The sequence below is a fragment of the Xiphophorus hellerii genome, chromosome 23 (assembly GCF_003331165.1).
Source record: "Xiphophorus hellerii strain 12219 chromosome 23, Xiphophorus_hellerii-4.1, whole genome shotgun sequence".
In the NCBI taxonomy this organism is placed as follows: Eukaryota; Metazoa; Chordata; class Actinopteri; order Cyprinodontiformes; family Poeciliidae; genus Xiphophorus; species Xiphophorus hellerii.
In genome coordinates this window covers 7,470,315-7,498,163 of record NC_045694.1, presented here as the reverse complement: position 1 = coordinate 7,498,163, position 27,849 = coordinate 7,470,315, and the positions used below count along the sequence as shown (strand labels likewise).

At 36.2% G+C, this 27,849-nt stretch overlaps 1 protein-coding gene across 7 annotated transcripts in view; it reads right to left on the bottom strand.

The window, feature by feature from the left end:
- Window positions 1-21,176, bottom strand: part of atp11c (ATPase phospholipid transporting 11C (ATP11C blood group)) — a 53,711-nt gene extending 32,535 nt beyond the window's left edge. For 5 of the 7 annotated variants that reach the window (XM_032555327.1, XM_032555324.1, XM_032555325.1 and 2 more), the window contains exon 1: window positions 20,625-21,176. In XM_032555327.1, coding sequence (XP_032411218.1) covers window positions 20,625-20,651 — 27 coding nt within the window. In that variant the 5' untranslated portion in view covers window positions 20,652-21,176. Of the gene's footprint in view, window positions 1-8,265; window positions 8,375-20,624 lie in introns of those variants that run through there. The other 2 variants (XM_032555326.1, XM_032555328.1) reach the window with 2 other exon arrangements.
- Between the last annotated feature and the right edge of the window lie 6,673 nt (window positions 21,177-27,849).

The window sequence follows — 27,849 nt, the reverse complement described above, 5'->3', positions numbered from 1 at the left end:
CGTGCATCAAAGTAGACCGACCACCGTTAATTTAAAAAAAAAAAAATCTCACATTTCTCGATAAAATATTTTTGCACGAGGATAAAGTGGTTTTTCAGCCGTATCAAAATAGATGTATTTTGCAAACCTGCAATGGAAACACTTTTTCATATTACAAAAGTGACGTGACCAGTATCCAGCTCTTACTACTGTCAAAAACGATGAATATATCTCACGTAACTGTTTTTAAAAAAATGGCAGCATCAGATGTAATGACTTATTGCAGGAACAAGCTTATTCATGTGTAATTTTAATGTCATTTCTTATTTAATGGAAACACAGTAATTGTAAAATTTGTGGGGGGGGTTTCAATATTAGTAGAATTTAGACAAAGATTTGCACACATTTTTAATGGAAACACAGCTTCTCTTACAGATAACATAATGAGGAGAATGTATGACTTTGCTTGTACTTAAAAGTACACAGTGTATTTCAGCAACCAATATAAACTCAGTCACATCTTACCAAGTACTGGGGAAATCCATAAAACAGATGTCATGCATAGCACTTATTTCAGTGCAATACATTATTCATCACGCCCTTTTGCAATATGCCTCCATGTTTTGCAAGCACAAGAGGGCTTTATGTTTTATGGTTATCACATAACTTTGATCTAATGATAGCCTGTGGTAACCTTCCAAGATTTTTGGTGTATTATGCAAGTCTCAAAACAAAAACAAGTTACATAAGCAGCCTCAAAAGAACATGAAAATTCTAATGAATCAAAGGAATCAATTCTTCCTCGTTAATAATCTGTAACCAAGCATGACTTCTTAACTGCAAGAGAAAAGCTCTGATTAGTTTCTAGCCCACAATGATCTAGTCATTAAATTGGCAATTCTGGGGGAAAAAAAAGACAATTTACTGTAACTGCAGAGGAAATGGTGAATCTACATCCTAATTCACAACTGAAAGCAGAGGGTCAAGTGTTGGGTATGCATTTATCATTATTACACCATTTAACACAGGGAGGCAGCAGAATTAAACAAGTTTAGGAGAAAGGATGGAAATGTGATAAAGGTAAATGTGAAACAACATTTGAATAATGGACACTTCAAGTCATTAACTGTATTTGACTTTTAGAAGTCAGCAACAACCTGAGTTTGTTCCTCAGGTGACAGGTGAGCTTAACTAGATGTTTATTTGCATATTGGCACGAACATTAAATGTGATTACAACCAACACAGGTGGCATTTAGTTTTTTATTGTCAAGGTAAAGAAGTATTCCATACTTGGGTAACATAATTGTGTTTGGTAAATAATAAATATTATCTTTGTTTAGTCAGATTTTCCTTTCTAATCACCTAAAACATAAAATGGATGAATGAAATGTGTTTTGGGATTTTTAATATTGGTAGTAGTGGGAATAACAAGAACGACCACATTTATGCATTAAAACTTATGCCCAACTCTGCAAAAATGCTTTATTAAACACAAAAATGCAACAAAGTATGCTGTTGGTTTGTGGATTTTTAAACAAAATAAATATGTGGGCAATGTTAGGATTTAATGTCTGATGAAGATCTCTGGTTGATCAGCATCTCTACACACGCCATAGTTTGGAGAGTCATCCATTTCTTCTATAACTAATAATTGTTGTACCCATAACTAATCTATTGCTATGCTCTAAACATATAGTATAGAGGAAAAAATATTAAATATGTATGTCCATATTAGTGGCTAATATAAGTAAACTAAATATCTTTGCCATAAAACCAAAATATCTGTGTCCATGTAGTCAGAATGTAGATTTGTTAAGAGCAGCAGAACGTGTAAATTTTAAGAAAACATCTATGGAAAGAAATGTCTGGTTGTAAATATATCAAACTTACACTTATTTTGCATTTTCTAATGTCCTAACCTTTTTGAATGCAACTACGATGGCAGAACAGATGGAGTTCCTTCAAGTATTTTGGTAGGTATGCCCCCTAAAATCACTTCTCTCTTTCCTAAAAAGAATATTCAAATGATTTGCCTTTAATTTGTTGCCTTAATATCTTTACCTTTTGATAGCTTTAGGAAAGCCTCACAGTCAGTGGGTAAAAGACAATCTCTTCATTAAAACAACAGTTTCTATAAACTGTTTTTATTATCAAATTATAAAAGAAAATGATTTAAAAAACAGTCTGTATTTTTTGCTTACGACCATAATTCTCCAGTGAAATGTAATCTGCTTAGACTGGGATCTAACATAGTAACTCTGTCACTGACAAGTTGAAAAAACCCCATTAAAATTAATCGAGTGCACTTTCAGAAGACTTGTCATGTTTAGAATAAAAACCAAAGATGAAAGAATAAATTTAAATGGTAATTACTCAAACACATCCACTGTTGTGAAGGACTGAATCACTTTCAGCAGGATTAGCTTATTCATGCTGCAAACAATGTCCTTCTGTTCTACTCTGACAGTCAAAACATTATCCAAGTAGCTGCCATTCACATTTCTTAAATAACATTATCACTTCCAGAACAAGCTGTACTGTACAGCAACTTTTATGTTGCTGAATTATCATTATTATTCTACTGGCAGGGGATCTGCAGCATGTGGGGTGAGAGGACAGATTACCATGAACATCTGATCCTGGACAAACGCCAGAGAAGGTGCGAATGGCGGCCACCTGGACTGCAGGCTGCACAAAGGCTGTTTCTGACAAGAAGTTACATTAAAAAATATCCTCACTTGGAAGAATAATTCATACACAATAATGACACTGCCAATATGACCTCCACTTAAACAGTTACTAAATTTTAATTATGAGCAAAACAACATCAAATAAATCCAAATCCGTAATGCTCATTTTGAGACAATTCCCCCTTTTGCTACAGATCAAGCTGGAGAAGAGAGCCAACATGGTTACATAATGCAGCTATGTTCACACCTCAGTATGGATGTCAAGATTAACATCCAACTAAGTATACCGACGCTCCTTCAGCAGGACCGGATGGACCTGGCTGCCAGAAAAGAGGGGAGGAAAGGAGAAGTGTGAGGAAAAAAAGGAAGTGTAACAAGATCTGACGACTCATGCATAACCAGCTTTGCTATGCAAAACGGCAACCAAGACCAGCTATATGGTTCACAGCTGATCCACTGATTGACTGGACTCAGATTTTATAAACTTTTGAATTACTAAGGGTTACCAAGGGATGCACAGATATGATAAATTTGGGCCAAGAGCCATAACTAATATTAATAATGCTTTTATGGTCATTAACTGACATTTACCAATAGTCTTCCTAACCTTTCCACATCATTTCGACACACCCCCAATCCTGCAGAGAATCATCAAAACACAAACCACAACAAGAGGGAAATAACTATTAGCTGTTATTATCAGCACTCTTTAACTTATGGGGCCAAAATAGAGTGTAAAACATCGGCTTTTACCAATATATAGCGTGTATCTCTACTTTTAGGGTGTTTTCACATCTGATAGTCTGGTAGACTTGGTTAGATTGAGCACCCAAGTTGTAACATTTGTTACATTTTCAGCTGGTACGGTTCACTTTCTCACTACATTATGTCAGCAGAACCAAACCTTTGAAAAGTCTGTTCCCTTCCCTTCACTGGTTGCACCAACAACCAGTGAAGGAAACAAGATGAAGACTTCTGAAGAAGACACTCAGAGCAACTTCCTTCTTCACAAGTCAAAGCACAGGTGAAGGAGTCTCGACTTACAGGTCAGGAAGTCAAAATTGGTAATTGGCTGGCCTTTACAAGTTTCAATTAGTCCCTAACACCTAAGACCGGGAGGAGGCCCCGGGGAAGACCCAGGACACGCTGGAGGGACTATGTCTCTCGGCTGGCCTGGGAACGCCTCGGGATTCCCCCGGAGGAGCTAGAAGAAGTGGCTGGGGAGAGGGAAGTCTGGGCCTCCCTTCTGAAGCTGCTACCCCCGCGACCCGACCTCGGATAAGCGGAAGAAGATGGATGGATGGATGGCACCTAAGACTAAAGACCGAATAGTGCAAAAGGCATGCTAATGTGCTCTTGTTCTGAAGTTAAGAGTCTATCTAGTGGAGTGACCGCATTTAAGTGGATTGGGTCAGCTCCAGAGATGTACAACAACCTGCAGATACCCCCCCATCTCTGTTCTCCTTAAAAAATAATAATAATAAAAATAAAATATTTGGGTAGCAACCAACTGTTGCTGAATCAGAAGAAAATGAGGTAGTACTTGGTGCAGTAGGCCGTTAGCGTTATAAGAGGAACCTTTGAACAGACATTTATGCAGTGGTGCATTAACTGTGAAATATAATGAAGGTCAGATGACAGGCCACACCATTTTTAAGCAAACACGTAAATCCAAAACACAGATGAACACTAGCTAGCTGAGAGACAAACATGAAATGCTAATGTAAGGAAAAAAACTGCACTACTTTCTTCATATTTGCTTCATCATCAAAGGTCAAACAGAGCCACTCGAAGCCAATGACATTAGCAAGTAAGAAAAAGAGTCAGCTGTCAGTATGTCAATATCAGACTGTAGATTCATTCTTAATGAAACAGCATCAGCATAGATCAATAAAGCAAGCATGAGCCAGAAAATGGTGCATTAGAGAATTGACTGAGGTTGAAACTTTACATTGAGTTATGCTCTAAATTGAATTATGAACACATTGTGAAATGAGCAGGGAGCAAAGGGAACCAGCAAAGGGAAGAAGGAAAGATGCTCCACAGAGAGCTGGGAGAATGCAAAGCTGCACTGAGCTACTGCCAAACTCCTGGTGATGACTCTGGTCTGATGACACTGAGTCCTGTCGCACCATCTCCCTGTTCAGTGACTACCCTCCTTTTTTCCCCTCACAATACCCATTCATTCAGTTACCAACCAATAAACGAGGGGAAAATGTCAAAGCTTTCAATGTTTAATTATCCATAACATGCTGTAACTTTGATTAGGATAAATTAAATTCATTAACGCGTTTTCGGCTGACCTGCTCATGCATCCCCCCAAAAAATATATACTGATGATAGATTACAGCGATTTATTGGGAAAACTTGATTTATGTAAAGATTTATATTATATTAAGGCAGTCAACAAAAAGCAAATGGTACTAATAAACATAACATACCGTAGATTAACTGCCACTGGTAATTTTTATCTCTGCACACATATCCAAATTAAATCTTTATCCATTCAATTGAATTTATTTCCCCACCATGTCACTACACAATTTACTGGCACATTTTGCACACCTTCAACATGATAGTTATAAATAGCTAAAGAGCAATGGAGTAAAAAAAATCTAAATCATTTCAGAAATTTTATGACTGGAATAAAGTTCAATATGCAAACCTCAAACATTTTCCTTCCTAAAAACAATGTGTAATAAAAGTGAAATCATGTTAAGCTGAAAATACTGTTGAACACTAATAGAGGCTTCCTAATTTCCCTGTTTGGTAAAGAGCTGTCTAATTAAAAAAGGAATATGAGCATCACTACTTAATATTAGTTATAGATACCACAGACTATTTGCTGGCCTGGGTGGAAAAAAAAATCTGCCAAAATCAAAACTATATTAAACCAATAAATAACTCTCAGTCCCTTTAGTCTCAACCTACAATGTCTTGAATGTTCATATATAACTCCCTGAAGCTGGGAGTCTTTTGATTCAATCTAGAGTTACTTTAGGAGAACTATAAATTTGGTATCCGAGTCCTAAATGCTCCCCTGGGAAAGTTTAAGCACTCCTGTGCAATCTTACCAGACAAACCAACACAAGAGCAAAACACCACATCTAATTGTCTTTGTCATAGTTGTCATGTAAAAATGTACACATTTTGATAATTATTTTCTTCAATTTGGCAGAAAACATTTTATTATGCGTTTTATAATTTGCATGTTTAATGTTTTGCTGAACGTCAAGATTTACATGGATTTGGCTCCTACAGTTTACATGTTCAGGCTTTAATTTGACACAAGGATGTGCAGATGGAAAACAAGGTTAGAAGCAACAAGTGTGACAGTGGTATATCATCATTTAATCTGACACTTATAGATTTGCGGCCAACCAAAAATTGATTTTCGCAACATTTTCTAACGAAAGTGCTGAATCAAATTGAAAATTGTAAGCCCAGAAGAATAGTATAGACCCAATTTTGCTCTCATCAGTCTTCTTTTGTGGTTTTGCAGCCATGTGTTAAGAAAAAAAAAAAAAAACAGGCTTCAACAAAGTACAGGACCTATGCCATTAAGCGTCAAAGAAAACCACTCAGAAAAAAAACTACTTCAACACATTAAATTAGGAGGGAGCAGTGTAACGAACAGTCTGCATGGGTAAACCCTCTTTATTCCCTGCACATGTACTTACAACACAGCAATGAGATGAGTCATTAATTATTAGGTCATGTTGCCATAGGAGCTTAGAATCTGTGCCATGCAATTTTATGCAAATAGGAACCAGGTTGATAACGGATAAAAGGTGACGTGTGAGCGTAAATGACCGAGATCTTTTATGGCATACAATACCTGCTCCAGGTGCCTCTCATCGATTCCATCAGGTTTTTTTATGACGATGCTCTCAGTTCGAGTGGATTTCTAACAGGCCAACTTTACTGTCTCATGCTATTAAATGTGGCATGAGACAGTGATTTTATAATCTCGTTGCACAGGAGGGACATTTCACGAGGCAACGCCGATCTTTGATGCTGGATATAAAATGTAGGTAAACGTTTAATGGCGAGAAATGAAAAAATAAAAGTGGGATCAAATGTCCCCAAAATTTTGTTTTCATTCACAGAGGGAATTGTTTGGAGTCAGAGTAGCAATGAATATTGCAGTCTTCCTTTGTCTCTCCCTAACATGATCACTTCTTATTACTTTTAACTATGGCTGGGTCATATGATAATATAACAAGGGATTAGAGTGTGCTGACAAAATGCCTAATAAAATTTTCTGTAAGGTAGATTCTGCTCTGTGAGCGTAGATTCCACGCTCTTGTGAAGATGCATCACTTCTATTTCCCTCCTTTCGCTGGAACTTCATAACAGTTTACATGAAAAGTAGGTCAATGACAAACATTAAGACACACAAAGGTTTTAAAAATTTACAGATTCAAAACTACAAAAGTTTTCCATTCTGCTGTTCCTACAATAAAAAGTCCTTTTAATGAGCTGTCAGAGAAAACAAGTTTTCTTCAGGAGCAGAGTAGGCCCCTCCCACACTTATTGCTGCAAACTGCAAATCAACTGGCAGGAAGAAGACTTTAACACATTTCGTTTGCTTACAAGATATACTTTGTATAATTGTTTTGTGTCACAAAACATAGGTAGTCAAAACATACTAATAACTTCTAACATTTCTGATTTGAGAAAACTAGCTACCAGGGCATATAGCCCAATTACTTAACTCCTAAAATTTCTTCACTTTGACAAAGAAGTATGCAATGTAGCACCTGTGATGAAAAATAAAATATTTATGTAATGTTACGTAAAGAGCACCATGACCAAAAGGTGGAAACTTTTGTGCAAAAAGAACACAAGATTCCAATTATATTAAGCAGCTGTTATTCCATAATTTACCTACCTTTAAGAATAAAAAAATAATAAATGTTATAGTTTAAGAAATAAGCATAAATGTAACTAACAATGTTAAGTTATTTTAGCTGTTTTCAGAGTAGTATTTTATTAACTGCAATTAGATGACATGGATTTGGTCTGCATACTGTGTTTCACTTAGCTGGATGTTTTTCACTTTTTAAATTCAAGATGCAGTTTTTCAGTTAGTTTGATGGTACAGTAAAAAAAAAGGATTTTCAAAATTTCAACTGTCAAATTTTCATTCTTTCCTAAATTTGATGCACTTCTGTCATATTGGCACACCCAATCATAAGTTTATTTACTGAAATAACTTGATTTAAATTATACCTTAGCAGGAACAGATTACATCTATTGTCTGGAGACAATCAAGAGTGAAAAAATGAACTGCTAACAAAGACAGGAAGCTACAATAGCTACATTATTCACCTGTAAATCAATCAAACGGTTTTTAAGGCAGTCGTCTTCATATATTCATTAATTAGACATTTGGAAAGAGGCTCAAAACTTTTTAAAAGTATTTAGCAACTAAACAAGTCCCATAATGCAAGAGATCTCCACATAATACACAGTGACAGATGGTAAGAACAAATATGATACATAAATATAATTTAATGGTTTTACAAAAAGGATCAACATCAATAAAACACCAAATATGAGATTTATAGCGATACTATAACAATGTTTACCTTCATTCTGGATTCACCAACACCTGGTCTGTGTATAAAAGCCACATATCAAAGTCAGCAATCCCTGCCGTCTGCTGTCTGCACACAGTGATGAATAACCTCACAGAGGAGCGACGGTCCAGCTTGAACTGAGAGCTGATGCTAAGGAGCTGTTGTGGATAGGCAAAGGCTCATTGTTCTTCTAGAATCCCTACAGAAGCACAAAACACAAAGTGTACAGTACCATTGGCTGGTACTGGCCTACATTAGAGTATGTCCCTCGACAATGTGGAGGAGGGGAACTCATCGAGACTTCACACTGCAACTTGCTTGCTCAATCATTTGGCTGCCTCGAAATGCCCACAGTTAGATATTTCGCAAATTATTTCTGCAACACCTAGAGTTAAAAAGAAGTTTTGAAAAGTCAAACGACTACCACATGGTACTACCAACGGCAACAAGTGGAAAAGATGCACAACTGACTTTAAACTACAGTCGAGGCCAGAAGTTTACATACACCGAAAAAAAGACATGCCATTTTTTTCCTCACTGTCTCAATTAGGTCAGCTATAATTAACAAAATTATTTCTATTTTCTAAATGCCACACTAATAAGAGAAGGAATCTGTCAGAGATTTGTCATCAGCAGATTACATACAGAATGATTATTATGTCTTTAAATAATGAAAGAAATTCCAGCTGGTAGGTTAAATGACACATTGAGTAAAGTGGAGACACACCAATATATTCCAACTAGGTTTGTCAAAATAATCAATATTTCAACATAACTGATACAGAATTGATACAAACTTTGTCCAAATTGTCACATTCCCACCAACAATAACAAACATTCAGCTCATTTCCTCTCCAAGCTAGAAGTTGCTTCAAGTTTTAAACTAACATGGCAAACACATACAAAACAACAACAAAAAAAACACGACCCCCTTTAAGCCAACATGGTAAACACAAAAGCGTTGTTGGGAGGTACTTTCCCTCAGAGACAGACAGAAACTATTGACGGATGCCACATCCTATCTGTGCCAACGCTTAGAGCTAGCGCTACAATACTGATGTTTGAGAGCACCGTAAAAAGGTCAGTATAGCTCCTGTACCTGCATCAGTGAAGTCGTAAACCTTCCAGACAACATAATACACCATTGTCTGTTTAAATATTAGCTTCACAAACACAAACAGCCTAATGACAGATCTCTGTTGTTCTGAGCTTTGTCGAGATGCACTTCTGAGCTAAAAGGTTATGAATCCTGCAAAGATCCTTTCTACTGCGGTACGAATTAATGCAGGAAAATGTTAATTAGCTGACAGCTCAGTCGGCTACTACATAGTGAATCAACTACACAAACTAGTGCAACTTACCCTGGTGCTCTAGTTGATCTCTAAAAAAAATATGCTTTCCATGTGGCATGTCCATGTTTGTTTCAAAGCACAATTCATTTATAAAATAAAATAACAGAACTTCCATAATAGCTGTCAAGAGGGAGAAGATTATTGCTGTTACTAAATTGCTAATTACAGCTGAAAGAAACTCTGATCACACTGGCATCTCAATAAAAGACTCTAAATAGAAGGAAAAGTATTTCAGAATGTTTTTGGGGTTTTGAAATGGCAACATTTTAAAACCTTAATTTACCTTAACGGCAGTATCCATACTTATACACGTTTCAAACTTTATTCACATACAAGTTCAGAGACTTTCTATCCCAAAAAGTCCTACATAGATAGCTTTCACAGGCTATTTTCTAGAACCTCTGAACATATTGTTTTAAGGTCATAAAAAATTAGACAATTTTAAGCTGCAGCCTAGTAACACTTATCTATAATTAAAGAGAGTTTAAAGCGGTGTCGTCTTAAATGGAGTATGGCATTTCCAGGCAAGTGCACACAGTTTCTTCCCTCCATTTGTGTGTGTGTGTGGGACAAACTCTGGCACTTAGACAAAGGTGCTTGATCTGGCCGCTGTTTTCATGTGGAGCCTGGGTTGAAACTTAACTAAACTGCACATTACAATAGCTTTCTCCTCCCACCGGTGGCTGGCATGGAGCCATGCAATACCAACGAGAAGGCAATTACAGTACATCCCTCTGCTGACGTGCTTTAAAAATCTCCATCTCAGCTACAGCACTACTGATGACATTATCTTTAATAACGGGCTGTGCTACACTAGCTGTAATTGCTATTCAATTAATTATCCTTGGACACCACTTTGGAGGGCAACAAGACTAATGACAAAAATCAATGTGGCTTTATTTCCTTTCAATACTAAGGGCACATGGTTGATTGTGGTTTTCTCAACAGGCATTTCCTCCAAAAGAAGTGTGACATTAAAAACTGAAACTTTCTCGCTGTGACCACGCTACACCACAGGCTTGGCTGGGACTATATGGCAGAGATAAACAGTGCAACATACACCGGGTGATTTTTTAAAAGAAACATTACCCATTAAATCTCAGTGTTCCCCATTCTTAAATCCAGACGATGTCTTCATTAGATTGTTTCATTACTAGAATGACGAAACGTCACAGATGTTGACACCTCTACCCCGTTTCAACCTCCTGAGACAGAAAGAGAAATAGCTGCACACAGTCCAAACACACACAGCTCAAAATTCTCTTCACATCTCACTGCGAACACTCCGACTAACGCTGAGGATGGAGTCGGCAAAAGGGACGACTGTTTATACATATATGGACGATTTGGAGGATTTCTAAGTGCTACTAGTCTGAAGAAAATATAGAGATTGAGAAAAGGGAGGAGCAATGTGAGGGGAATTCAAAATAAATGAAGTTAGCTGAATTATTTAGAGGTACAAACTGAGAATTCAATCTGGCTTCTAGTTGGAAGTAGAAACTGCCACAAAAAGCTATCTTTGGTCACTTAACCAGAACCCCTCCCCCCACTCCGATGTTATCCACATCTGAAAAAGTCTGTCCATTAGGCAGAAAAAGTGACAGAAGACGTGCAAAAAGGCAAGGGTGTACCCCTCCGGTTTCCCTCTTGCTTTTAAGTGAGTCACGCAGGGCTTTGCAGTCTTCTCTACCATATTTCATCCGGTTTTTTCTTCACACCGCCTTCCTCACCACACTAAATATATTTATTATCCCGCTGCGTGTTGCAGATGAGCTCCTTTGGCTGCATTTCCATTATTGGACAGAGTGCAAGAGGCCAGACGGAGAACGGAGAGGAGAGAAAGAAATCACAGTAAGCAATTCTGTTCGCCAGCAGCAGGTTCACGGCTGCAAGAATGATGGCGGCAAAACTGTGCACGGCTCTGATCAATACACATTTTTCCTGATCAAACAGGCCGGATGAATCAAGTACCTCTACTTTCCTAACATGGTTTGTGGCCCCACAAATAAACTATTATGTGCTCAACCAAGAGACTCAATCAGACTTGTTTCCAGAAACAAATAAGCATTTTTCTTAATCAAAACTGAGTTATGAATATTGTACATTTTAACCATTACATAACATTCAGCAAAACCAAGATATCAAAATCATGACAGTCCTGTGAAAAGGCATATTCCCCTTTACAGATTGTCACAGTTCATTGGTTCAAGTTATAAGAGAGTAAGCAAGTCAATACAAAATTTGGGTTTCAAGTTTTTATATTCATTAATGAAATACAAATTTCCTTAGAATAACAAAAAGCAGCCACACCAACCTGGCCTTGAGTGTTTTGCTATACAGTTGCCATCAACCATTTGAGTATTTCATATCACCGAAGAGAAATTTTAGCCCACTTTTATTTGTAAATTTGCTTAATTTTAGCCACAAAATTTAACCAGTCCTCTCCAAAACTACCTTCTTCTTTTTCAAAGCCACTTGAGGATTTGCTTAAGATTAAGGTAAGGAACTGGTGTCCTAAAATTGTCTTCCAAGACTTTCTGGTAGAGAGCAGGACTCGTGATTAAAGCCCCAGAGCATCATACTACCACCACCAGGTTTGTTTGATGCCTGATGTTCTTTTTCTAAAATGTGGGTGAGTTTTACAATAGAAGTGACACAGATTTTCCAAAAAGTTTTTCTTGTCTATTCAAACGATTGTTAATATGGCCTTTTTTTATTATTGTTTGATGAAACAGGAATACAATTTTCTGCTGTCTAGCTCTTCAAACTGAACCATAAACACAAAGTAAGTGAGGCCTGCGACCTACCATTTAAGTCATCCATGCACTTCTTAGAGTAATGTTAAGAGTAAAAAAGAGCAAGAAAGTCACATTTTCTCCATGTCTGGAAAATGGCACTCACTGTGGTTTGCTGGAGTCCCAAAGCCTTAAAAATGGCTTTGTAATCTTTTCCAGGTGATAGATCTCAGTTAGAGCTTTTCCACCAGAGCAGTTCAAGTGCTTAACCAGAGTTTATTATTTAACAACCCGAGAACCCACTCGGAGTCGCGTCATTGCGTCATAAACACCTCTTCCAGTAAATGTTTGTACCAAATCAAAATAACACATACAAACAATAAGATAAAAACTTTATTGTTCATCAAATGGAAATTTGGTTTAGATAATTTGTCAGATGCCTCCCATAAAAACAGCACATATAAAACATCATGAACATTAATTACAAAAAAAACTATTTATCAAAGATAAGACAACTAATAATGTCTTATAACGTATAGGTTTATTTTTGCAGTAATAGTAATGTGTTAAAATAAAGCAATCAGATTATGTTTAGTGAAAATATACTGTGAAATGGTGGTAACAGGAAAATCTCCTCCTGGTCTAACGTAGTCAATGGAATGGAGCCTGCAGTCTTTTATTAAACACAATCAGCACCGGCTTATTTAAGTTTGATTGTTTACATAAAAACTGATCTCTCTGAGAAAGTTAGTTCACATGTGCACCTCACAGTGCGGCGCCACTCAGCAGGCCAGATGGTAAGAAATGAAAACAGTCCTACCCCTACTGCGTTTCTGGCAACTGAGGTCACAAGAAAGTAGCTCAAATTTGTCCAAAAAAGAAAAAAAAAAACTTATTTTTGGATGCGGTAGATGTGAACGATCCTGCAGCTTGCTGGTGTTTTCTAACCAATACAGGAGAAAGATGATGAGAAACTGAACTCTGAGAGGAGAAGAATACCCTGCAGGGAGACAGTGAGGGCTGACAGAACTTTAGTGCAAGCAAAGTCGTTGCCCATTGGCAAGCTTTGCTGTCATATTGCGTCAATAAAATCAACTACAACATTAAGCAGGTAACGTCGTGGCTGTTATGTTTATTGTAGTATATTTACTTTGCATAAACTGCAAAAACCAGTACGTCAGCAAACATGAACAGACATCTGTTGCTCTTCTAAATGTAACTGTGCGTGACTGTGTATATCAGGCCTGAGGTATCGTCCTTCCTGACCTGAAACACAGTTTGATACAACACAGAAGCTTTAAAATACAAGCAATTCTTCACACCTTTCCCACATATCAACACCTTGTGGTAAATAAGGGCCTCGGGCAAGCAGAGGTATTGTAAATGTAAGCTTCAGTAAATATAGCTTCAAGATGATGGAAAACTTAACACGACAAGAAGAGGTGGACCTAAAACAGAAACTGTATAAAACTAGAATAAAAAAACTACATGATTGAAAGGTCAATCTCCTCAGCATGCATTTCAATCAAAGTACAAACCATTCTTGAAACAAATCATCTCTTTCCAAACAGATCTACCATTTTATACCCACAGAACTATAAAGTAACATAATTATCAGAATAAACAAAGTCCATCAATTGCAAATGTATGATGTGACCTAGATGTGGCAGAATGCATCAAAATGTGGACATGGATGATTCTGACTTCATTAACAAACTTAATTATCTTAATGTTCATTTATGACCCAATTATGAGGAAAACTATGAAGAGCTAAGTGCGGTACCCAGGCATGCACAGAAAAACCAGTCAGATAAGATGTGTGCCATATGTAGGGTGAGTGAAGCCAAACCACAATCTTCAAATTGCTACACCATTACATGTCTGAACCCGGACGTGCAAAACAGAGTGAACTTCATGCCTTCACAAAAATAATATCAAAAGTAATTCTTCCTAAACAAAACAAAAGCAGTGTTAATAAAATTGCCATTTCTCTTCATAATTTTTTCTTTCCTTTCCTAATTCAGTTAACTCAACAATGGTGTAAATTTCAAACAGCCGAAGAGGAATTTGTTCTGTTTGAAAGCCTCCAATTGTGAGCTTGTGAACATTATTTTAAGCTTTACTTTTCATAAGCAAACACCACTTTTCATTTCTTCAGTTTAGAGTTGCAGGTAGTGCATGTCACATTGATTTTAGACACACTTTGTGTCTTGTAAAATAAGCATGTTTCCACCACAGCTTACTACTATTGATGTGAGAAGCAGCCATATTGAAAAGTAAAGTCTTACAAGTTATAACTGTGGGTGATTGGAGTTTTTCACACTTTTCCAGTGGGAAATCAGGCTTCGGATTGCGTTCCAGTTGATCTTTCTGACTGGAACGCAGCACGTCTTCTCCTCTTGTGTGTCCTAAGTAGCCTCATTTCCAGCATATCCACACAGATCTTTTTCTTTTCTTTGTGACAAATAGTACAGACCAAAAGTTGGGCAATGTCTGATCCAAGCAGCAGCAGTCAAATGCTTTTTCACCACCATCACATCGCTAAATGATGTTTTTATGCGGTCCTAAAATCCATGTGATCTGCAGAGAACGCTCATATCCACATTGCTGTGCGGTGAAAGAATGTGTGTGTTGGGCAGATCTCTTGTACTGGACTCTCAGCTTGTTTATTTTTAAATTTCTTCAAAGAACTTGTGTTTGGTTTCGCAGTGATGTTTAATATTCCCGTTTTTGATCAACTCCACAGCTTCGCAGCGTATGAGACAAAGGTTTGGAAAATGAACCCAAACTGGTGAGATTGGCTTCTCTAACCAACTATAAACACTACACATACCATAATGACTGGTTTATCTCCACAGTTTTACAATAAAACACAAAAAAGATCTTTCAATTTTTGGAGACGAAGCTAACCTCCCTCTACTGTAAAGCCAGTTTTACAATGGAACTGGGAAGACTTTAGCAGTCATAAAAATTCTGAAGGAAATTTTTCTGCATTTCCTGTTGTTCTCACATGAGCTTTATAATAGCAATTTCACTGTGAAGATAAAAAAAGAGTTTGCAGGTCAAGAATAGAAGAGTGTTTCTGCCTATAGTACACAAGAGGAAGGACATGATGCACGAACGTAATGTACAGAGCAAAAATAAACAATTGGTGGAAACAGCAGTTAAGATTTTTTGTGTTGGTTTAAACTATAGTTTATTATAAGGTAACTGGGCAGATTAGTTTTACAACAATTAGATACAAGTTAGGGACATGTACTTCAAAATTTATATATTTCTGCAATCCCTCCCTTTTCTATTAAATGCAAAATTGCCTCCATTATGTAACTTGTAGCACATTTTCTTGTTGTTGAGGCTGTTTCTTATAGCTATAGGCATGTGTCAGTAGTAGTACTTGCCAACCAACAAAATATATTACTATATTACTATATTACTATTACAACTAAAAATATTCTGGAGGGCAAATGTTAAGAAGCAACATGATGATCCAATTTACTCCTGAACACAGAATTAGGCAAGAATAAGTATTCCAGACTTTACAAATAACTATTAGGTGGATTTTTTTTTATAGCACAATGTTCTTTTTTTACTGAAAACAAACATCAATTGTGTTTATGTCTGACAATTTCCTACCATTGTGCACAAGATGAAGGCACCTGGAGAGAGTTTCTCTTCTTCTCCAGAAAAACCTAGTCAAACTTCAGCACTAAGGGTACAATGTGGTCCGATTCACTAAAAGTTGAAATATAAAGTAGAAACTTGATGCATAATTTCAATAATTTCACTGAGCTAGTGAGTAGGAGGAGATTTAATAGTTACCATGGCGCAAAAAGAAATTGTTTTTTTATGTGAATGTTCTACAATCCGATGACTGAAGGCAGGGGCTGCCACAAAGAATACTATCACATTTCCACCAGGCTCCACCTCTCACAGATCACACTGCTGCCTTCAAGGCCTTGAACGAACATCAAAGCAAGCTGTGGTTTTTTTTTTGCATTCCTGTCAAGAGCATTACAACCGCTGGAGCCTCCCTTCCTCTCAAGGAGCCCTGCACCACACATTCCCTCAGCCATGTTTCATGAAAAGCGTCAAGCAGGACACAAAAAGCTTCCTCTGTTTCATTCGGTTTGAGCAGTCACTCTCGATCTTTCTACCTCTTCGTGATGCTTGCGCACCTCCCGTGGGCAAGGGGAGGGCGCTGTGAATCAAGACGAAGAGAGCCAGAGTCTGAGATAACGGCACGGTGCGCATCAGTGACAGTGTAGCTGGCTGCTCTGCACAAAATATTATTTACGGCTCACACTGAGGAGAAATTACAGGAGCAATCCTCTTCAGAAGCCGGAAAATCAGCTGACCTGGCAACACTTAGAGTGGGGCTAGGAGGAGGGTCAGGCACTATAATTATTATATTGCCTCTCCTTCTTCACTGTCAGTATCTATACTGCTCACACAGCGTGCTGGGGATTCAGCCCACCGGTGACAACAAGTAACTGGTGCATTAGTGAATGATAAAGTGGCAGTAAAGGGGCTTTAGCATTCATAAACCCTGCAGATAGTTACCCACTTTCAGGAAGCGTTCTAATGATTACCACAGGAGATAGAAATGGCTTTATGTTAATTACATCTTTGTGTACATGATATTGTTGGCTTAAATAGGGAAAAAGTAATTAAGCGCCTATAATAAACCATTAGAAGCAAACATAAAGTCATAATAGCAATTGCCTCTTTTTCCACTAAACCACTATCAGCTTTTAAAGTAGAGTAATAATGTCTTTTACATGATAGTCTAGTTTAAATTGCAATGCAATTGTTTTTAGAACTGCCACTAACTCTATGATCTGTGTGTCATAATTATCAAGCCCAAATATGGAATATGAGAGTCCTTAAATGTCACTGAACAACAGCAGAGAAAGATCTGCAAGAAGTCAAGGGATTGTAGAAATAGTGTTAAAAACACAATGCTTCCTTTGAGTCTCCCAGTTGTTGATGATTGGTTCAATTACAGACATCTTATAAGTTTAAGTAATTTACTTAAGTCTCAGTAGCCTAAAATGGAGTGGATGGTTTTGCTATTGTTTGTTGTTTATTTTATGAATAGTTATGATAAAAAAGAAAAAATACCCTCTGGTGGGGATGTGCAGTTGATCAACTTTGCATTCTAATTTTGATTTTCTTAGAAAATCAAAGAGGAAAATAATAGTTATTCAAATTTTCTGTTTGTCAGCGTGTAGAAAACACAGATGTAGAAATCCACTGTAAAACTAGACTAGTGTGATTTTCTTTTAAATAATTGGATGTAATTTTACAAACGAGTTCTCCAAACAAATAAATTGTTCATCCATATAGTGTCTAAGACATCAATCTATAAAGTGTTTTCCAGATTGTGAAATATTAAAATTTACCAACAAGCGAAAACTAAATGAAACCCCAAATATGTGCAAAATCTGTAAACTGCATTTAAAAAAGAGGCGTACTTTCTTTTCATTATGAGTGTGCATATACACCTACACAGATTATGAAATTTCTGGATGAAAAAGCACATAAAGAAAACTTAATAGTAGTGGGTGAGAAGCTCTGCAGAAGCACCATAAAACCTGTGCTGCCATCTAGAAACAGATATGGAGTTTTTAAAACAAAATGCAAAACACAACATGTGAGGGTACAATCGTGTCTCCACATGTCTCCACTGGTTTCTACATCAGGCTATGTGAGCTCCGAGCGTCATGCAAATCTGACAACTCCCTGATAACCCTCCACTCTTCACACTTTGTTCTGTGAAAATTGTGGTAGGTGTGGCAGCCGTTTGCAAAGCAGGTCATTTACATCACTGCTATGCATGTGTAGCAAACTAGACCCATAACAAATCCCCCTTTTCTGTCCTTAGCCTACTTTGCAAATAAATATATGAAGTTATTATTTGTTATCAAAAAATAATAATATTTGGAAGGAAATTATATATTAAAGGCTGGGTGAATGGACACTCATATACTCTAATAACAGAAATATTAATATTTAGGCAGAGTGGTGCGGGAAACATGATCATGGAAAAAGGACAAAGAAAAATATGGGTTCATATGTACTCATAACAATATTGTAATATTGCACAATATCACAGCTCAATGTTTTCTTAAAATCTTGCCGCCTAAACATAAATACACAGGTATGGTCCTCTCAATTTCCAACACAAACCTTTCATTAAAACTAACGAAAACCAATTTATATCAAAGTCTAAAATTCCCTCTTTAAAATGGGGAAATTCCCCCTTACATGCTTCACTTTGGGAAATTGATATTCTTTGGGACCAGGGCTTGTCTGCAGGTCTTATATTACCTAATACATGGTATTAATTTGTTGTCTCTTTCTGCCTTCCTGTTTGTCATTTTAGCTGCTCTCTCTTGTTTCTTTGCCTGTTTCGTTTTCTCTGGTTCATCTCGCTGACTTTGTAACATATGGGTTTAAGGAAAATTATATTTGTTAGCATAAAAACTATTGAGGAATAAATGGTACTACGGTTATACTTTAGTTGAAGACATTTATTTATGTTCCTTCTTTCTCTACTTTTCCTGTAATTGTCCTTCTCAGTTGTCTCCTCTCCACAGAAACAACTTTGTTGGAAAAAAAATATTTTAAGAAAGTAGGCAAAGTGATCATGACACATGTGATAGATAAGTTAAAGTATCCAAATTCCTATTTTGTTGCCTTTTTCATCAACTCTTTTGGTTGCCTTTATCTGTTCTTTCTCACTCCCTTGCTTCATTTCTTTCCAAAAATAATTGTTTCTGCAATAAATTAGCATATGAAGGACTGATTCTGCCAAAATTGGCAATAAAACTAGGAATAAGTAAATGGCTTGATAATGCAATTGAAGTAGCAAGTATTGCATCCAAAAAAGAAAAAGTTTTAAAACTTAGAAGCTGACTGAATTTCCACCCATCAAGCTTCTTTTCCCAACACTTACCCCCTTTAAGACTTTACCTGCTGCAAAGAAGGAGGTCAGAAGCAAAAACAAAAGAGAAAAAAGGAAACAAAAACTACAAATCAATAAATAAACAGACAGAGAAAGTAGAAGGGGAAAAAATTCCCGGTGGAAATACTACAGATGGAAATAAGTCAATATATAAATGAAATAAGTGACAGTAAATTGAAAAACATTTTTCAAAAAAATACAGACTATAAAATACAGGACATTAGGTCAGGTAAAAAACTTCTGACATCTATAGCCTATCCGTTGTAGCCTGTCACCTGGATATGTGTGTGTGGATGTGTGTGTGTGTTGTATCCTGAAGAAATGACGGCATGAAAATCACCCCCAAACTATAAATGGGGGTTTGGCTTCACAATCCTCTCAAGCTGCTGATTTCCTGTAACTTATTCACCTTTTTTGCTACACTTTATCCTTCCACTAAACTTTTCTTTTATGTGTCTGGATGCAGCACTTTGTGACTACCCATTTTATGGAGCAATGACTTGTTGTGGGTTACATTCTTGTGGATTGACTGTCAGATGAATAACTGTCAAGTCAGGCATTTTCTTCGTGATTTTGTTGGCCATACAATAACATTTCTGGAACATCAAACATCTAATCAAGCTAGAGTTAAATTTACCAGAAATACATATTCTGATAGTAAGGACTTAATTTGCTACGAGTTTCATATTTTCTTTATTTAATTACTGAAATAAATTAACTTGTTTAAGTTGGTTGTAGATGCACATTTTTTAGGTGAAGAAGCTGCCCAGAGCAAAATAAATTAAAGCGCTATCTTGCGTCACCTGCTGCCTGCATTAAATGGTCCTTTACTTTAGTATGTGCACTGTTTAATGGAAAGCCTCCGGGGAGAACTAAAATAAAAGTAAATCTAAGTTCTTGAGAGAGAAACTTTTCAGAGCTGGGACCCCAGCCTGATGAGCCCCTTCAGGAGGTCAAAACGAAACTAAAGCACATGGCGCCGGAGTGAATGTCCACTAGTGACCTGAGTGGATGGACTTCACTTTACATCTGCATACTTGTGTGGTAAAATTCCTGGTAGATAAAAGGAAAATTGCATGAAAGCTGCCTGGTTACCCAGTGAGAGCTGGGAAGTGCCTGCAACAGTGTTTGCTGTAAAAACAACCAGGACGTGTTGTGCCATTCTGGCGGTCTTTAACGATCAGAAACACAGCCTCTATAACTGGATGTCCAGTTTTAGCTTCCTGTCGTTCCAGATTTTATCCAGGGAGTTCAAGACAGCTGGGTGTCATAAGCTAAAAATCTGTGCGTAATAATGATGTCAATCACACATACCAAGCGGTTCAGTCTCCTCCGAAGCATCCTCTTGTTTCTTCCTCCTGTCCGCACTGATGAACTCCTCTGATTCAACAGACACCTCCTGCCTGGGCTCCGCTGCAGCTCCTCCGGGGAATAACTTTACATGTATATATGTTAGTTACTGCGCTAGCTCCTTGGCTATCTACTCTCTACTCTACCGTTAGTTCTAGCTATATGGAAGGCTGGAGCGATGCTACATGGTTTCCATTTTGTTTGGTTTCGGTATCTTCGCACCATTCGCATTCTCTCCGCCGCGCTGAATGTTTTCCGCGTTGCGGTGCACTAGTCGCGCTCTCCGCGGCTCGGGGCTGAAACAGTCGCTGACATTTCGCTCCGTGCCCTGTTGCTGCTTTGACTCCGACAAATCATTTGTCGCTCCCGGGTTGGCCTCGCTGCTGACCGAAAAGCTGCCCGCCGATGCGGTGTTGCAACAACTAACTTATCGTGTCAGTCCCCGAGCGCAGGTCTCCTCTCCTCCTGTCAAACAATTTTCACTCAGCAGCAACCCACGGACGTTCCCTCGTTTGTAAGCTCCACCCGGCGAAGGTGCGGTGACTAAAGCTCGCACTGCATTCTGGGTGATGTAGTCCACACTCAGGATTTCCACACGTTCTTGAGAAGCAACTTTTGGCTCCTGTGGCTCTCATAAAACCAAATAAGAAATGGTTTTAGCAATATTTCTGCATAAAATATCTTAAACAGGAAAGCTATAAAGTACAAGGCTTCTTTTACAAAGTACGAGGCTTCAAACTATGCGTTTTATATTTTAAAGTGGACAGTGGATCTTTATTTTCTTTACTGTAGTGATTGAAATGCCTCACTCATCTGGCCTCATTTTACAAAATATTTTTCCCCTTTAAAAATATTAGATGATTTGTTTTGTCTGAAAATATAAATCAATTTTAGTTTAGCTTCCACACCTTTAAAAATGTATATTTTATTTAGTAGGGGTTGACAAAATCTTTTACGGCTCTGAAATTAAATGTTTGCTGACAAAAAAAAAGCAACAAGAATTAATCAAAAAGGACAATAAAATGGAGCATCATTAAGCACGCAATAAAGAGCACAAATACTATTTGGAAAAATTTAGATCATGGCTGAAATTCTCAATTTGATCAATAAAAGTCAAACTCAAAATGTTGAACGTTTTATTGTTCTGAAAGTATTTCCAAAGTGCCTGAAACAGTGGAAAAAAAATTTAATACAGCTTATTTATTTTTAATTAACATTGTACATTGCACCCCAAATTATTTACACCCTTAGCAAATTTAGGATTAAATTAATCTTTTAATTTTACCAACATGTTTCCTCTGACTGGAAGCGCTATTAATGTTTTTGGATGGCCCAGCCACAGTCCTGACTTTTCAACTGGAAATACTTGGAGTTCATTACCAAAGATAAAAAGCAAAAAGCTGGTCAGCAATAGAAGGATTTGCTGTCATGCAAATAAAGATTTTTTTCACTGATTATTAAGAAAGATACATTTTGCTATACCATTTTTATATAAGAAATCAAATTAGATAAATTTCTATTTTTTTATCATTCATAAGTTATTTACATTGTTTCATTATTTTTTTGACTGCCTCATTTCAAATTAGAATAAACTTCCTAAAGGTTTGGAAATTATTTCAAAAGTAGATCAGTGTGGGGGTATCAATAATTTTAGGCTTAATTGTCAGACTTTTTGAATAGTTGCCTTTTTCTACATCGCAGAAAATAAGAATACTCCACAGGAGCCCTCTGGTTGAAAAAATCACTTCCCTCAGTAAATGAGCTTTTTAATGAGCGCTGAGTTACATTTGTAAAGCTCAAAGCTTGAAAAATGAACGGTCTAACTTCACAAAGCAGCAGGAGAAGGATCAACAAAGATATCACAGCATTTCAAAGTGTCAACAAATGGAGTGAGAAGCACCAAGATATTCAAAAAGAACCACACGGCACAGAACAAGCCTGAAAGGGGAAGGAAGTGAAAAATTTCAAAGATCCTGGAAAGAAAACTAGAGAGAGATGTCCCTAAAGACCTCTGAACAACTGTCAAGATCTTGATGAAAAGCATTAAATTCACACTCCAGAATTTAGAAAACACAAGTTAGAACTTAAAACTTAAGTTATCAACTGCATTATTCATGTAATAATCTAGAGAGGTGTGGTGTAAAAGAAATCAAGACCAATTTAAATCTAATTACATACTTTCATGTATGTAAATCCAATTATTGTACTCCAACTATTCTGCTATTGTAATCTAACTCAATATAATCCAGTCCCTCCGATCCAGTCCAGTACAGGTATTTCGAGTTACAAATTCCATAATAGTTTTCTTCTAAGAAAAGATAATGAAAGTAGTGTTACCAGCTGTGACAACAATGTTAATATGATTCAGTTCTAATTTTCAGGGGCATCCAGCAAAAACGTATATGATTCTTCAGAGGCAATATGATTTGCTGATTGCTTATTTGCATTATGTGCCAACTGTGTGACCTGAGCTGCTTTGCTTGTGAGTTTGCATCTTTCCTCTGGTAAATCCATGTATTTAAACAAAACAAGGATGTTGTGAAAGGTCAGATGATTGCAAAAGAGTAAAAAGATTAATAGAAGAGATAATTGTAATTAGCTCATGAATGTACATAATACGGAAGAGGATTAGGGCCACTGAAGAAGAAAAAAAAAGAATTCTGACTTTAAACTCGGAATTCTGACTTTAAACTCAGAATTCTGACTTTAAACTCAGAATTCTGACTTTAAACTCAGAATTCTGACTTTAAACTCGGAATTCTGACTTTAAACTCGGAATTCTGAGATTAAAGTCAGAATTCCGAGTTTAAAGTCGGAATTCTGAGATCAAAAAAAAGAATTCTGAGATTAAAGTCAGAATTCTTTTTTTTTTCTTTTCGGTGGCCCTAATCCTCTTCCGTAACATACAACTGAAATAAGAAAAACAATTTTATCCTCAATGTTTTGCATTAAATCACTCTCAACCTTTAGGATAATAAAGCATTTGCTAAATGATGAAGTAATAGATTTTTTTAACATATTCTTTTTCTTAAGATTCAAACAGTTTAAATTTATTTCCTGATAGAAATGCATTTAAAACTGCATGACTTGGCCAAACATTTTGGGTTTCCTTTTACAAACTTCTTACATCATCTTACTGCAATCCCGGCCCATTTCTCTGAACAGAACTGGTTTTACTGGTTCAGACTTTTCGGCTCACAACTTTTCTGTTCTGATGACAGACTTTTTATGGTCCTCCACCTGCAGTAAAGCACCCATGCAAATGGTGCTGCAGTGCACCTTGTCTATTTCACAGTTTCAATAACGTCAGAACTGCAAACTTCCCCACTTTCCTCAAAATGTAAATATTATAATGACGGTCAAACACTTCAAAATCACCTCCAAAACTTAAGGCTTTAGTCCCTGAGAGTATTTGAAACTGTAATCTGGCTTTTTCAGTTGACTTTTGAGTGGGATGGTTTTCTTTCTATTGAGAGCCTTTCAGAAATCTGTTTTTTGCTTTTATTTTGTGGTGGATTCACACATTTGGCACAAATATACACTTATATCTAGGACAAAAAGTATGATGACTCAACATTGCCATGCTGTTTATGATTGTATATCCAGTAATTGTTTGAAAAGATGAATAAGGCATCTTCAAGCATCCGGAAATAATATCCAAGCCTAAACTGAACTTGTGGAGGCTCTTAGTACTCTTTGTAAATCACGTGGTGTCCGAGTTGTGCCTAATTTGCATCCACAGGTGCCAGAGAACTCAGGTGATCTGAATGAACCTATTAGAAGCTTAGAAAGTCATGACTTCATACTCGGGACTTTCCCAAATAGCTTAAAGGTACAGTAATCTTTGCTGTTGACGTGAGTTTGGAGAAAATCTTACATAAAGCAAAAACAAATGATGTTTATAATTATAGCTGACGTAAAACAGAAAACATTTAGTCTGATTTAATGCCAGACTGTAAGAAACAAAGTAGATACCAATATCTATTTTTTCAAGTGTTTGTCTCAAATTCATTGTATGTATTTTAACTAATTGGACATTTCCAGGCACATTCAACCAACAAACTAAATGAAAATCACTGAAGCAATTTCAAATTCCAAATATTTGTTCTAAAACAGTTTTTGAACCTGGTGAAAAATATTTAAAATACTTGAACTCCTTTTTCATGTGGTGCTAATTTGAAAAGTACTATTCAATACTTCTTTTTACTTTATCAATAATTTGAGGCCATTCTTACAGGAAATTACATAAAATACCACATAATAATGCTTCTGTATTAAATATGAATATAAAATTAGCCTTTTTCTACATCAGGTTTTGTTCTTTCCATTTGATTGCTACTCTTGTACGATACGGTATCCCTGAAAATTATTTAAATATATATTTTTCAATACTTTAAGTGACGAAAATAAATACGTAGAGAAAAAGCAGCTACAGAAATGGACTTATTGCATAACAAGGAAGTGTTACGTCACACCACATCCGCTGAAATAGCCACACTCTAAAGTTAAACTATATCCCCATCTAGTGGATAGATAAAGCATTGCACTCACCTGTTAGATTCAATATTGTTTGAAAAATTCCTGTTTTAAGAAACTGGCAGACTGTCACAATGTTACTACCGGGGGACAGCTAACTATTGAAAAATAGAAGCTTGCAGTCAATCAGTTTTTAATCACCAATTTATCTATAAATAAGCACAATTTTACACAGAATGTCATGGGCGTTGTTTCATCCTAAACTAATTACTAAACCCTGAGAAAAGCAGTTTTGTTTTGTTTTTGATCTGGTTACTTCAACAAATGCTTAGGTAGCCTAACTGAGTTATTTTTTTAAGGAAGAAACAGTCATAGTTCTAGATTTTTAAGTTTCACAAAAATATTCTCGTAGTTACACTGTGATGTTTGGCCAACAGGTCTCAGAAAATCCAATACATCGCTCCTTTAACCCTACCTGCCTAAATTTCTCTACAGCTATAAAAACAATTTACTACAATATTTTAGTTTTTTCTTTCTAAGAGGTTTTCTAAGTTAACTAAAGATTAATATTAATTGGAATGTAGAACAAATTAGACATAAATATATGCTTTTAGAATAGAAATTAATTGTGAAAGTGAAAAGCGAAAATGTAATCTCAGGTTAATATTGCTCCATATTAAAAGTTAAATCTATTTTCCTTTTTCCCATGATGGATGTTATAAAATGTTTTAAATGTATGAAGCATTGCTGATCTTCTAAAGCAATTCTACACACATCCTCCTGAAGAGTTATCCAACTATTAATTCACTCTCTTTAAACAGATGATAGTTTGATTTATTACACATGATGTAACAAAATGCCGAGATTCAAACTGGTGACGGGAAATCCCATTATGTCCTGTGTCAAAGACTTTGAAGTAACTTTTCCACAGCCAAAACTGAAATAATAATAATAAATCTAACACAATAATTTAAAAAAGTAAAGCAAAAACTATGTAAATTATTTTATGTTAAACTTTTTTTTATGACAGGAGACCAAAAAAGTCGTTTCCACCTACAAAATTGGTAATACACTAATAAAAGGAAACGTCAAAAATATTTTTGCTGCATGTAAATGTATAATTTTGTTTTTCTTTGCAGATAAATGATGTGAAATGCTTGTAGCTCAGGATGTCCACATGGTGGCACCCCTGGAACATCTATGAGAAGTCACACACTTGTTGCACTGAGAGTAAAACCAAAAGAAAAGAGCTGATTTACCCATACTTAGTTTATTATTATAATAATAATTATTATTATAATAATTATTATTATTATTATTTACAGCTAAGTATGACTAGAATTTGGAGTAAATGGAAGATTTCCCTGAACAGAGTGTAGATAAATAAATTATAAAGTTTACAACAACAGCAAACTAGTGAGTTTGTAGATACATCTCTATGTTCCAGTTTGGTTCATTTTTGGATGGAAAATGACTGAATATAATCTGTTATAATGAAAGATTGGACAGTATATTTTTACCTGGTCACATTAAATTTTATGTTAGAAATTTTGTTGAATAATTCAGTTTTAAAAAAAAAAAAGACACCATGTTATGATGAATTAAATGAAAGGCAAAATCTAATTTTTCATAAAAAGTTTGATTCATTTGTACATTCATATCCTGAGACAATTGAACAAACACGCTTTTATCTCACTCTGTGATTTTAAATGAGGCTAAAATTCTTTTCATTTGCTAAATGAAATTTAAAATGTATATATTTTTTAGTTTCTTTGGAAATTGAAACCTTCACATAGACAAGGATATCCTTCCTTCAAACTTCTTCGAGGTTAATTAACAACATTTGAGTTAACTGGAGACAGACTTGTTGATATGTTATGCACACCTCAAGCACAGCTGCTTCCGTCTCTGACATAAAAAAAGAGAAATCCAGTAAGATATCAGTAACTGTGGATTCTTGGAAGTATGGGTCAACCTTAGTTACAATTTCCTTATGTTTGAAGATGTTGCATTCATTTGATGAATCCTTAATACAAGAAAATACAACTGGATTGTCATGTCATCAAATGACTCAGGAAGGAATCTGTATGTATGTCACTTTTTGTATCTGAGAGATTAACATGTGAATAAAACACAAAACAAAAGCAAAAGACTTTGCGGAGATGTCGACTGACTCGAATGCATCCATGGTCGAAATAGACAAACAGTTTGCATATAGTCAGAAACCAAAACTATAATGTTTAGAGAGACGTACCAGAATTTGGCTATAAAGGTGACTGTTGCCATCCTGAGAATATCCTTCTGACTGAAATAAGAGCAGTAGAATAAATTTGTGTGTTTCTTTTTTTTACTGCAGGAGGTACTGGTGCACTCTACAAGCTAGACGGTATCATGACGAGGAAACATGATTCGGAATTGTTAAAGAAACATCTAAAGACATCCACCAGAAAGTTACGGCTTGAGAGCAAACATGTCTTCCTAATAGATAGTGGCTGCAAACAAACTGCCAGATTTGTTAAAAAGTGGCTTCTGGATCATTAGATCAAAGTCTAAGAGTAGACACCACAAAAAACTTTAATCTCAGTTTCATACAAAATGAATGAATGAATAAACAAACAAACAAACAAATAAATAAATAAATAAAGTGAAATGTTCAGAAAAGATGTGTGTAAGCAATGAAACCTAAAGAACTGACCCAGTCACACCAGTTCTC